The sequence below is a fragment of the Uranotaenia lowii genome, chromosome 1 (genome assembly GCF_029784155.1).
Source record: "Uranotaenia lowii strain MFRU-FL chromosome 1, ASM2978415v1, whole genome shotgun sequence".
In the NCBI taxonomy this organism is placed as follows: domain Eukaryota; kingdom Metazoa; phylum Arthropoda; class Insecta; order Diptera; family Culicidae; genus Uranotaenia; species Uranotaenia lowii.
The window spans coordinates 46,646,134-46,659,290 of NC_073691.1; the positions used below are offsets into that span (position 1 = coordinate 46,646,134).

Sequence of the window (13,157 nt, forward strand, 5' to 3'; positions counted from 1 at the left end):
TTTTTTTATTTTATTGAATATTTTTCTCATTTTGAAGTTATTTCGTAAAAAAATCCACATCTGAATGGTTGAACTGTCAATCGAAAGTTCATTAAATTCGTTAAGCCTAATTAAAATGCGTGAACAAAATAGGTACAAACGCACGCACAATTGAACCAACAGCTTAGTAAATCATCGGGCTGAATTTTAAATACCTATAAAAGGGATCTAGAACTCATAATTTATTATGATACCATGATTACCAATAACTTAAACTTTTTTAGTAAAATAGATTCAAAAAAGTAGTCAGCTCGGCTTTTTATTCAAGCTTGATTTAGCCTGATTTTTATATTCGAGCTTTCCTGAATCTTGGTAAAAAATGTCGAAAAAGAACAACGGTTCGAAAAGGAGCCACGGTTCGAGAAAGAGCCGTGACTCGCCGCTCAACTCTGGTTAATAAACTGAACGGAAAAAACGGAGTATGGAGAGCCGTTCGATTCGATCGAATGAACTGTTCGCTCGCCATTGTGTGCTCGGTTTTTTTTCAAACCGTGGCTCTTTCTCGATCCGCGGTTAGTTTCTTTTTTGAACCACCACGGCTCTTTTGGTTCGAGAGAACGAACAAACTGTTGTTCTCCGCTCTTCAGGCTATGTTGCTTTGGTTGTTCAGTGATGGGAGAGCAACCAAGAGCTACATATTTGAACCAGCTCTTTTGGAAAGAACGAACGAGCCATGGCTAGGTCTATTTTAACAGGGATGGTAGGTCGTTTTGTCAAAAATCAGAACACCTTGAAAAGAAAAAAATCAGGATTTTTCAGAACATCGCTAATTTAGCTTAAATTGCATAAAAAAAAGGCGAAACAAAGGTACTGTTGACGCCTTAATTTATGCAATAGAGGTTAAGAAGAATACTGCCTGACCTCCCGTTTATATGAAAAAACACCATTCAAATGTCATATGAAACGAAGATTATTATCCGTTAAACTATTTCATTGCAGATTTGTTCGATATCCTGATGATTTTACCAATTTAACAATAAATTCAATTACAATTTAGATATTTTTTTTTGAAAATCAGGACAACTCAGTACATTTTAAAGACCATTTATCAAAAATCAGGACAATTTAAAAAATCAGGACGGTCTTTCGAAAATCAGGACAAATGCTGATTTATCAGGACACCTGGCATCTCTGCGCTCTAACCACGATTCATTTGATTCGAAAGAACGGTCGGCTCTCCACTCTCCGCTCTTGCATTTTCTAGCGATCAAGTTTTTCAACCTGCGTTGTGTTGAGCGACGTGTCACGGCTCATTTTCGATCCACGGTTCTTTTTTTAAGAGTCACGGTTCAGTCGTTTTTTTTTTTGAAGAATCGGTTCAAATTAGCGACTGTTGAGCGCTCTCGCATCACAAATTCTCGCGGCACGAGAAAAAGATTACAGAAGTGTTGTCAAAAATGTTGACGAATTGAATTTTGACGTTTTGACGGAACTGCTTCAGCTTATTGGAGCGGGTCAAATTTGTATGGTGAAAATGAAAGTGAATCCAAATTGTAGTCCGAAAAAGATAATATACACTTCATCACTTTTTGACTTGATGAAGATGGGGAACTATAGTTGTGCAGCTTGTGCTCAAACCAAAAGGATGAATTTTTGTGAAATTAGATGTCAAAAAGGTTTCCAATTTAAAAGACTATTTTAACTTATTTCCACTAGTCAACCAGTTTTTCTTTCAATTTCTTTTGAGTTATTATTAATTTCAAAATTTGTTTCTTCTCACAAAATTTATGTGAAACTGTGTGCGTGTGCGTGTTCGCGTCTCAGAATTCCCATTATTCGTTTGTTTTTTTTTTTGTTTTTTTTTTTGTTATTGATTTTCCCATTTTCTTTACAAACCTGTGCAACAGAATTTTCATTGACTTTTTCAAATACATTTAAACTGTATCGATTTGAATAGTGCTGTGTTTGCCCCCGAAAAACCGAAACTGAATCTTTGTGTCTCGGAATCAAATCGAAAGATCTTCGCTGTTTGCTGTGTGCCCCATATCCATTTATTGTAATATTTTCGTCTCCGGATCGATAGAACCGCTTTATTTCTCCATGAAAGAGGATGTAAACCAAATCAAATCACTTCAAAGCTGTGTGGACAAAAATAACAGTAATATTGATACATTTTTCAAAAGATCACAAACTTAAATCCCGCAACAATCGCGTGGACTTTCGTAATGTAATAAGGCTTGGTAACTAGATATTGTGTGTGCGTGTTTGGTGTAGTTTTTAGAAATCGTGCTTAAACTGTACTTTTTTCCAGGATTAAAATTTGAACAACAACTAGCAGGGTATGCAAAACTTTAAAGGAACCATTATTCATGAATTTGTGGATAAATTTTGTAAATTTGTAAAAACACTTCATACCTTATAGAACTACAATAGATAACTTCTTCAAAATTGAAACTCTTATCTAACACGATAACAATTTCAGTTCAATTGGAACAGTTGAATAATTACGCGCGTCTAAGGTATTGTGTTGACTTCGTTTGAACAACAAAAAATTAATTTCTGAAGCATCAGGGTAATCCATTACCTTAAATATCTTACTTGAAAGAAGGATTTTTTTAATTTTCTAAAGTTGTCACTTCCTACCACTGCAGTAGTTATTTAAAAAAATCTCCATATAAGATCATTCGGAGTTCGATTATACTTTTTTTCGAAAAAAATACACGATTGTCATTTTAAGCATTTTTCAAAAACTTCTGCCCGGGATGAGCAACGAATGTGACTTCAAGAAATATCTCCAATAAAATCAGCAATCATCTAATGCTGGTAGTTATCTGATAAGTTTTAAGATTATTGGGACGTTGATCGCAGATTCCTAAAAAATGTAAAAATTACTCCCTAGATTAGTGGTCAGCAGCCTTTTGAGTCAGAAGAGCCGAAAACTACAGTTTTTGAAAATTTTAATGTTAGAAAGAATCACATTTGTTATTTGCAATGATATGTCTATCTAAAACTTATATTTTTTCTATTCCCAACTTCGATGAAAAATCCCAAATAACACAAGGTTTTCATACATTGTCTGCAGCAGTTCCAGTTTTTGAAAACCAAGCGTTGATCCAAAAGAGAACTTAAAAAATTCCATTAAATTTTTCTGCAATACTTCTGTTCTTTCTATTCTTTGTCCTCATTTAGTTTAAAATGAGAATTTGATTAAATTTGTGAGCGTGTTAAAACAAATTATTTTTTTAATTATATTTATAGGCATAAATCGTAACTTACTGTGGTCATCCACATGGTTGTTAAAAGATTAGAATCTTCAATATGAGGGACTGTTTTGTGAAATTTGTAAAATTTTGATGCTGAAACCAAATATTAAGTAAAACATATTTGAAAAAAAAACGTTGCGGATGAATTCCTTCAATTAAATACATATTACAATACTGTTATGTGATTTGTTTGAGAAAACTTATATGAACGCTTTCCTTCGTAACATTTAAGAAACTGATATAAAAAAAACCTCTTTTGACAATGAACTGAAATTTTCAACTTTTGTTTTTGATTCTAAAGTTCTTCACATTTAGATTGCTACAAAAAAGTCTTTGAATTTTCAGAAGAGTATTGATAGAGCCCCACTCCAAAACTCCGAAGGATAGGGGCTCAAATGAGTTTCAATCTTCTCTGGAAAAGTCCAAAAAGAGTCTCAAAAGTTCCTAAAAGACTCAAAAATTCCTAAAAGAGTCTCAGAATAGTTGTGAAAGAATCTCCAAAATACCTTAAAGTGATTTTGGAGACACTTTTACGATTGTTCTCACGAGTCCTGAAAGAACTGTAAAAGAGCCTCAGAAGAGTCTTAACCCTTCATTTCATGATTTTTTATTTTTTCTTGAAAAAATTCTCAATAGTGCGCAATGATGAATACATGAAGGGAAAAATAAGGAAAAAATATTATTTTCACATATTTCGGTTATTTAGCAAAAATATTAATTGTTGCAAATTTGCAACAACATGAAACGGTTACACCTTTTTTTCTTCACACTCGACAACTGGAAATAAATGCTTATTCCTAATTTCTTTTGCACTAATCATAGTTTACGCACAGGAACTTCGCAAATCTAGATTTCTGGACACCGGAAAGTTAAGAATTTATCTGGGAGTAGTTATGTATGTTGGTTTTCCACCATGGGTGCACGGATTCACCGCAGTTTCTGCCTAAGTATGTGCTCACATGCATTCTTGGACCGACCCCATGGCTTCGTATGTAGGTTTATTTTGGAAGAACGAGTCAATCAGGTAACTTAGAGGTATTCCGGCATCCGTGCATATACCTGGCCAGCTGGCAGCTGGTTAAACATTCATATAATCAGTTATAAGAGGAAACACATCTTACCTGTCGGTTTCTTATGGGATTCGAACCCAAAAGTTGTCTCGCCGATACCGGGAATCGAACCCAGCCTGGCACATCGGAACCAGACTCGCACCAGCTTATCCACTAGACTACAAAGACTCTCGAGAAATTAGCTAGGAGTAGTTATGCGATAATATACCACCTACTGAGGAAATTATTTCTTACGTTTGCTTGAAGGTGCTAAAAAAACGAACACACACATATAGGATCTCAGTGAAACTTCATGTTTCATTGAAGAGATCTAATTTACTTAACTCTAAGGCGTACATCTTTCAAGGATTTTATGGCTAGCATCTTACCACCAGACCACGGAAAGAGCACTATATGTGCCGTGATCGGGATTCGATCTCATGGACTCTGGCTTAGATGGCTGGAACGCTATCCTCTAGGCCACGACCGGCGGCAAAATGGAAAGCTTCTTACCTATACAACTTTTCTGAACATAACCTTGAACAAATCAACACAAATCAATTCCGAAAACGTATTTAAATTGGTTCTGATAAAGATTCTTTATCTTAAATCATACCATAACTATATGCCAGTTTTAATAAACAAACTTGATATTGAAGAGCAAAGTCTCAATTTAGTTTTGAAGGAATGATCCAATTACAAATTACATTAAACTATTAAATATCATTTGTTGGCAAAATTAAAAGAACAATAAAGATTTCTTCGGAATGAGCATTAGAATTTGGAACATGATTCTAAAATTAGAATTCAAACTTGAAATCAGTTTAAGAATAAAAAAGAAATAAAAATAAAACTAAATTCGAGAACAAAAAGTTTCAATTTAAAATCAACTTCCAGAGTTTCCAGGAAAAGGTTGAATAGTATAAATAAAGAGCATTTTTCGTCGATTGATAATAAGAAACGGCTCATACTTTAGTAAAAAATAATGAGCATTGTAATTTTCAATCAAATCATTCATTCATCTCTAAGAAAAAAAAGCAAAACAATACTTCAAACCTCGGTTATCGAATGTTGGCAGATAGTACTGAATTTTCAAGTGGAAAAATAAAAAAGCGTATTCGTTGTTTGTTTTTAGATTTTTAAACTCTCTGGATAAAGCCCCGTACTTGAGTTTGAATCACGTTGAATAATATAGAACTTTTGAAAATTGGTGTATGCTTATTTTGCAAGTTATGAGGCATCCGACATTTTTTTTTATTCAAAATATGTATTTGTTATACCAATGGGCCGCGGAAAAAAAAATCAAAATAATGTGTTTTACATATGCTGAATTACAAATCCTAAATAAGTTAATTATTCGGACCCGTCCTAGTTTAAAGTTTGATAAATTTTGAACTTTTTATAATATTTTTCTAGTTTTGATAACGGTTAAGAGCAAAACTTTTATTTTTTCATCTCGGGGGCCCTCTTTATTCAGGGGGGGGGGGGGGGGCAATTTTTCTCATCCCCCCCCCCCTCTTAATACGGCCTGAACATGATAATAAATCATTTATAACGAAAACATTGTCATCGGGAAACAAATACACTGTTTAACGATGCAAGTTTCGAAAACACACTATGGAACCCATATAACTAGCTAGGGTACTACCGTTGCATGGTGTTGCATATTTGCAACAGTTATTGAAACCCCATTATATCAGAGAAAAAACAAAAAAAAAATCTCAAATTTTGTTTATAATGTAAATTACTTTAGTGGGAATACGAAAATATTTTTTTTGAGTCGAAAAAAAATTCTCAATATGAATTACACTAGGCCAAAAATTTGAAAAATTAGGCTTTTTCCACATTCCATATTTTTCAGATTCAAGTGGGTTTTTTTGGTTCCTATAAACACTAAAAATATTTTTTTTTTAATTGAACGTGATCTTGAAATTATAAATATTATTCCCATCGAAAAAAAAATTTACTTTTTAGCTAAATGTGAAGTTTAGAACAGTTTTAATTAATTGTTGCATATTTGTAACTTTATGAAACGAAGGGTTAAAACAGCCTAAAAACAGTCAGAAAAATCTCGAAATAATCTTTTAAAAATTCAAGACAGTCTCTAAATTGTCCTTTGGAGTCTCCCAAGAAAATAGCTTTATAACAAGCTCAAAACTGTCAGATGAAGTCAAAAAAACTCAAAAGAGTCTCAAAAAGGGCTTCAGAGAGCCTTGAAATTCCCTCAGAGAATCTCAACAGATTCTAGAGAAAGTTTTAGATCAATTGAAAAACATTCTCAGACCAATCCCACGAGTAAGGAAAAACTCTCGATTAGTTTGAAAAAAGGAAAGTTCAAAAGGAGTCTCAAAACTTCCTACAAGACTAAAAAATTTCTAAAAGACTCAAGAATTCCTAAAAGAGTCTCAGAACAGTCATAAAAGTGTCTCCAAATACCATAGTGTCTCAAGGGTCCTGAAAGAACTGTAAAAAAATCTCAGAAAAGTTTTAAAACAACCTCAAAACAGTTAGAAAAATCTCTAAACAATTTTTGAAAAATTTTAAGAGAGTCTCTAAATTGTCCTTTAGAGTCTCAACAGAGTCTGAAAATAGCTTTATAACAAGCTCAAAAGTGTCAAATGCAGTCAAAAGAACTCAAAAGACTCTTAAAAAGGGCTCCAGAGAGCCTCGAAATTCCCTCGGAGAATCTCAACAGGTCCTAGAAAAAGTTTTCGTCAATTTAAAAAAAATTTCAAACCAATCTCACGAGTCCTGAAAAAGCCCTCAATGAGTATGAAAAAAGGTTCAAAAGAGTCTCAAAAATTCCTACAAGATCCAAAAATTCCTAAAAGAGTCTCAAAACAGTCGTAGAAGTGTCTCCAAAATACTTTTGAGTGTTTCAAGAGTCCTGAAAGAACTGTAAAAGAGTCTTAGAAGAGTTTTGAAACAGCCTCAAAGCAGTCAGAAAAATCTTGAAAAAATCTTTGAAAAAATTAAGAGAATCTCTAAATTGTCCTGTAGAGTCTCAAAAGAGTTTGAAAATAGCTTTATAACAAGCTCAAAAGTGTCAAATAAAGTCAAAAGAAACTCAAAGGAGAGCCTCGAAATTCCCTCAGAGAATCTCTACAGGTCCTAGAAAAAGGTTTAGATCAATTTGGAAACAATCCCAGACCAATCTCACGAGTCCTGAAAAAGCCCTCAATAAGTTTGAAAAAAAGAAATTCTCAAAAATTCCTATAAGCCTCAAAAATTCCTAAAAGAGTCTCCGAACATTCGTAAAAGTGTCTCCAAAATACCTTAAAGAGTCTCAAGAGTCCTTGAATAACTCTAAAAGAGTTTTAACACAGCTTCAAAACAGTCAGAAAATTCTCGAAACAATCTTTAAAAAATTTAAGAGAGTCTCTAAATTGTGCTTTAGAGTCTCGAAAGAGTCTGAAAATAGCTTTATAACAAGCCCAAAAGTGTCAAATAAAGTCAGAATAAACACAAAAGAGTTTCAAAAAGGGCTCCAGAGAGCCTCGAAATTCCCTCAAAGAATCTCAACAGGTCCTAGAAAAAGTTTTAGATCAATTTAAAAACAACCTCACGAGTCTTGAAAAAGCCCTCAATGAGTTTTATAAAACGAAAGTCCAAAAAGAGTCTAAAATATTCCTAAAAGACTCAAAAGTGCCTAAAAGAGTCTCAGAACATTCGCAAAAGTGTCTCAAAAATAGCTGAAAATGTTCCAAGAGTCCTGAACGAATTGTAAAAGAGTCTCAGAAGAGTTTTTAAACAACCTCAAAATCTCGAAACAAACTTAGAAAAAATTAAGAGAGTCTCTAAATTGTACTTCAGAGTCTCAAAAGAGTCTGAAAATAGCTTTGAAACAAGCTCAAAAGTGTCAAATAAAGTCAAAAGAAACTCAAAAAAGTTTCTAAGAGGACTCCAGAAAGCACCGAAATTCCCTCAGAGAATCTCGACAGGACCTAAAAAAGTTTTTGATCAATTTAAAAACAATTCTCAGACCTATCACACGAGCTCTCAATGAGTTTGAAAAAAGGGAAGTCCAAAACGGTCTCAAAAATGTCTAAAAGACTCAAAAATTCCTAAAAGAGTCTCAGAACATTCGTAAAAGTGTCTCCAAAATACTTTAAAGTGTCTCAAGAGTCCTGAAACGATTGTGAAAAAGTCTCAGAAGAGTTTTAGAACAGCCTCAAAACAGTTCGAAAATTCTCGAATCAATCTTTGAAAAATTCAAGAGAGTCTCTAAATTGTGCTTTAGAGTCTTAAAAGAGTCTGAAAATAGCTTTATAACAAGCTTAAAAGTGTCAAAAAAAAGACAAAAGAAACTCAAAAGAGTCGCAAAAAGCCCTCAATGAGTTTAAAAAAAGGAAAATCTCAAAAAAGGGTAAAAAATTCCTAAAAGACGCAAAAAATTCCGAAAAGAGTCTCAGAACAGTCGTAAGAGTGTCTCCAAAAAACATAAAAGTGTCTCAAGATTCCTGAAAGAACTGTAAAAAGTCTCAGAAGAGTTTTAAAACAGCCGCAAAACAGTCAGAAAAATCTCGTAACAATCTTTGAAAAAAATAAGAGAGCCTCTAAATTGTCCTTTAGAGTATCAAAAGAGTCTGAAAATAGCTTTGTTACAAGCTCAAAAGTGTCAAATAAAGTGCTCCAGAGAGCCTCGGAATTCTCTCAGAGAATCTTAACAGGTTCTAAAAAAATTTTAGACCAATTTAAAAACAATCTCACGAGTTCTGAAAAAGCACTCAATGAGTTTGAAAAAAGGTTCAAAAGAGTCACAAGAGTCCAGAAAGTGCGTCTAATGACTTTGAAAAGAGCTTACAAGGTTGTTCTTTGAACAATCTACAAAAAGTTTTGAATCAATCTGTAAATTATTTTGATAGAATCTCAAAAGAGTCTCAAACGAATCTCAAAACACTCTGAAGAGAATCTCAGAAAATTTCCATATCAGTCCTTTTTCAATTTGAAAAACTATTTTGCTTTTCTGATTCCTGATTTAATAACTTTTTTTTTCTCTTGTCTTTATGTTTATTTTCAAACTTAAATTTAACAGTCATACTTGATATTTTAATTTAATACAAAAAAATCTTCTCGTCAAAGTTCATGATGTTCAATTCGATTTGGTATTCATACCAAATATTTTCTCTCAAAAAAGGAAATTTGTATCAGGTTTTCCACTGCCCTAGACGACCGTCAAAATTGGATTTGAATACTGCAACGTGAAGGCACGTCATTTTTGTCTATCTCTGGTTATCTCAAGAGACCCTGTAAGGCATATCTATCGCTTCTTTTTTGGCATGGGTGTTGCGTTAGCTTACTTCGGATAGTAAGGATAATCCTGAGATAACAGCTGTTTCTACGACTATTTTTGTTCGGAATTCGAAATGCTGTCGCATTCACAGGTCTCTCTAGATTTGAGGCTTTTTTGGAGACCTCGAAATTTGAGAATTTGTAGACTGCAGACCTCTTGAGCCTCTGACCTCGAGAACTATTAGTCAGTCATAATTATTGCGTTTTACTTCGAGTTGGAACTTCAAGACATCCAGCTAACTCTAGACAAGTTCACTGATTGTTTAAGAACAGTTGATTTACGAAAAGGATTAAACGACAACTGATCAGTATTCAACATCAAAGGTTGTCTGAATTACTCAGTAGGTTACTAAGCCTACGGAAAGGTCCTATCTTGAATGTTGCACCTCGTAGCGTTCCGCAGGGAAGTCTTTTTTGACCACTAATATTCGCTTTGGTGCCATGAAGAATCGCCAAGTTTAGTCGCCAAAGTTCATCGACTTCATCTGTTTGCAAGGGTGCTGTGTGTTCAACAAGGTAGAATAGAAGAGTTTGACCGCTATAGCGAAACTATCGAAGGAAGAAACCTTTCCGGAATGCTTAGCTTCAGCCTCGGCTGGCTGCTGCGCTTTCAACAGGCCTTTATCGAAGAAGTCACCAAGTAAGAGAACCTCAGCCGTATCAACCAAGCTTCCGATTATTACTTGCACCCAACTTTAACACAGGTTAACCTACCTATACAATACTATATTGATTGAGTTTACATTGAGTTGGCTTCTGTTCCCTTAAAACACCTTGTATTAACTATTGTATCTGAGTAATAATAATGATTGCATTCACTCTGCTCCCTTCTCATCGTTTGTCCTCTCACCGAACGTAATCTATGATGAAATGAATGACATAAAAAAAACAACAACTACCTACTCTCAGTCAACGTGCTCTGTTCAAGCCTTAACCGATGTCCATGTTGATCTATCTTCTTTCTTTGTATCTGGTCCTCTTGAACCCACTTCCAAACATCCAACTGCACCCCATACCCTAATAAAAACTACAGAGCTCAAGTCCTCGGCCGCCCATGCCGCCCGGAAGGTCTCGCCGGGTCAGTCTACCAAGCCACAGCCCGAGAAGGGTCCGGTGATGCTGCTGCACGAGCTCTTCACCGATGCCCACTTCGAGTGCGTTTCCACGGACGGCCTGCAGCACTCCAAGTTTACCGTGGTCGTAACGGTCGATGGCCAACGCTTCGAGGGAACCGGCCCGTCGAAGAAGATGGCCAAGAATGCCGCGGCCAAGGCAGCGCTGGCCTCGATGTGCAACATCTCCTTCAGCCCGCTGCAGCAGGCCAAGTTCGGTATGGTAAGCAATGCCGGATCCGGCGGAATGGGACCCGGTAGCATGTCCGGTCTCGGCATGAACGGGGACGCCATGTCCTTGCACGACCAAACGAAGGTCGAACTGCCCCAGACCTTTGCCGACACGATCGGAAAGTAGGTGTTGATTGTCTTCTTATCGTCGTTATACGTTATTGATGATCTGTTTCATTTCGTAGGTTAGTCATCGAGCGCTTCAACGAGGTTATGAAAGGCAACGATGTGTACTCGAGGCGTAAGGTTCTGGCGGGTATCGTAATGACCCACGGTTATGACGCCAAAACGGCTAAGGTTAGTCCTAGAGAACCCATCAACTTACTTAGCAATTACTATAATTCTCTTTCAATCTTGTAGGTCATCTCCCTGGCCACCGGAACCAAGTGCGTGAGTGGCGAGCACATGAGCGTAACCGGATCGGTGATCAATGACTCGCACGCGGAAATCATTGCCCGCCGAGGCCTCGTTGACTTCATCTACACCCAGCTGGATCTGCACTGTAAAAAGCAGTCGGAAAATATTAAACCTGCGGCGACCGCCGCCAGCCAGTGCAATGGCAAATCATCGGCGGCAGATCAAACGCCGGACAACGCTCTGCCGACCGAGCCGAGTATCTTCGTAAAGCCGGAGGGAGCGAGTTTGTACCGTTTGCGGGACGGGATCAACTTCCATCTGTACATCAATACGGCCCCCTGCGGAGATGCGAGAGTGTTCAGCCCCCACGAGAACGACAACATGGAGGTAGACAAGCATCCCAACAGGTAATGTAGTTCGTTTCTGCCGGGGGGCGGTGGGCATTTGTGGCTGGTGTTTATGGATGTGTACGGAAAAGTTTCTAACCCTTTTGGTTTTATCAAGCTTAGGCCAATGACAAATTTTCTACAATGACACTTTTCAAGATCGTTCCTGATGGAATGAGAGATAGTTCTGATACTTTCAATACCCGAGGTGGAAAAAAAAACACAATTCTAATTAAATGGATTATATCCCTAACTACAATTAAAGAGTATCTTTTAAGACATGTTTGTGTATATAGCCACTCTGCCTTCCAAATATGGCCAATCGAACCTTTAATACTAACTGCTTCAGGGCCGATAACCTATGCTTTCTGTCGTAACGACAGATTCTAGGTAAACTCTCAAAAAGCGATTGAAAATACAGACCAATAAAATCTGTAAAATAAGTCATACACCGTTTGTTCATGATCCGGCTCGAAGGACCATATTTAGGCCTAAACGTCGAAATATTGTGTCGGAAGGCCACTTATAAATGTAAATAGTAAATAGTTACCAAAACACTTAATGAATGTTTCAAGAATGTGTGAGTGTTACAACCAAACCTATAGAAAAATAATGCTTATCGATCATACTATCAAGGGTGATCCTGAACAACCTCTTGAAACACTTTATGATTACTGTGAGGAAAAAGCTTTGGATACATTTAGATCGGTCATTCATTCTTATCATCTTTTTGTTAGAGACCTAAGTGAGACAACGTTACACAAATTCACGGCCAAGAGTTTTTTCACGACCTTTCTCCATAAGGTTTTCGACCATCTTAGGTAACTAAAATATTTCTTTGGATCACAGCCATTTTGGGCGATATGCTACGGCCCTTAGCCTGCGCCGCGCGTTGGTTGACGATGGTCGAGTCACCCGAGTCACTCGATCCCAGGAGTCGCTTCAGGTTACGAACGTCGCTTCGCATGAACTTTGGGAATGAGCCTCTGTCACTTCGCTTACGCCGACTATCGAAATAAGGTGACTAAGAGTCCGGTAACTGTAAGGTGACTCGGCTATCGTCACTTCACGCTGGGCACAGAATAAGTGCCTATGCTTGCTCTGTTTCCGGAAGTAACTGGTCGGTTGATTGTAAAGATCATGGAATTTCGACAATTTTGAACATTGTAGACATGAAGACGTGTCAACACTTTAGAATAGAAGGTTATATCGCTTATTCCTGAAGAGTGAATATTAAAAAAGATACTCTTAAAAGAAATGTACTCCAGGAAACTCACGCTATTGAACACTACCTCTTAACCCTCATCCGCATTAGAGTGTCATTTTGACACTATTGCAAGTTTGAATGCTTGTAACTTTTTTCAAAAGCTTCAAAAGAGAAAAATTTCTTCGGGGACCCTAAATGAATTCAAAAGTTCTTTAATATTGCATCTTTACTTTATTTATGGACGAACCCTGGAAGCCTGGACAAAAAAACTCCCTTTTCCG

The 13,157-nt window shown here is 36.4% G+C and overlaps 1 protein-coding gene across 3 annotated transcripts in view; it reads left to right on the top strand.

The window, feature by feature from the left end:
• The window catches only part of LOC129739612 (double-stranded RNA-specific editase Adar), a 184,358-nt gene that overhangs the window by 146,957 nt on the left and 24,244 nt on the right, over positions 1–13,157 (top strand). For all 3 annotated transcript variants that reach the window (XM_055731092.1, XM_055731091.1, XM_055731090.1), the window contains 3 exons: positions 10,617–11,049; positions 11,112–11,223; positions 11,287–11,690. In XM_055731092.1, the coding sequence (XP_055587067.1) occupies positions 10,617–11,049; positions 11,112–11,223; positions 11,287–11,690 (949 nt within the window). The remainder of the gene's footprint in view (positions 1–10,616; positions 11,050–11,111; positions 11,224–11,286; positions 11,691–13,157) is intronic.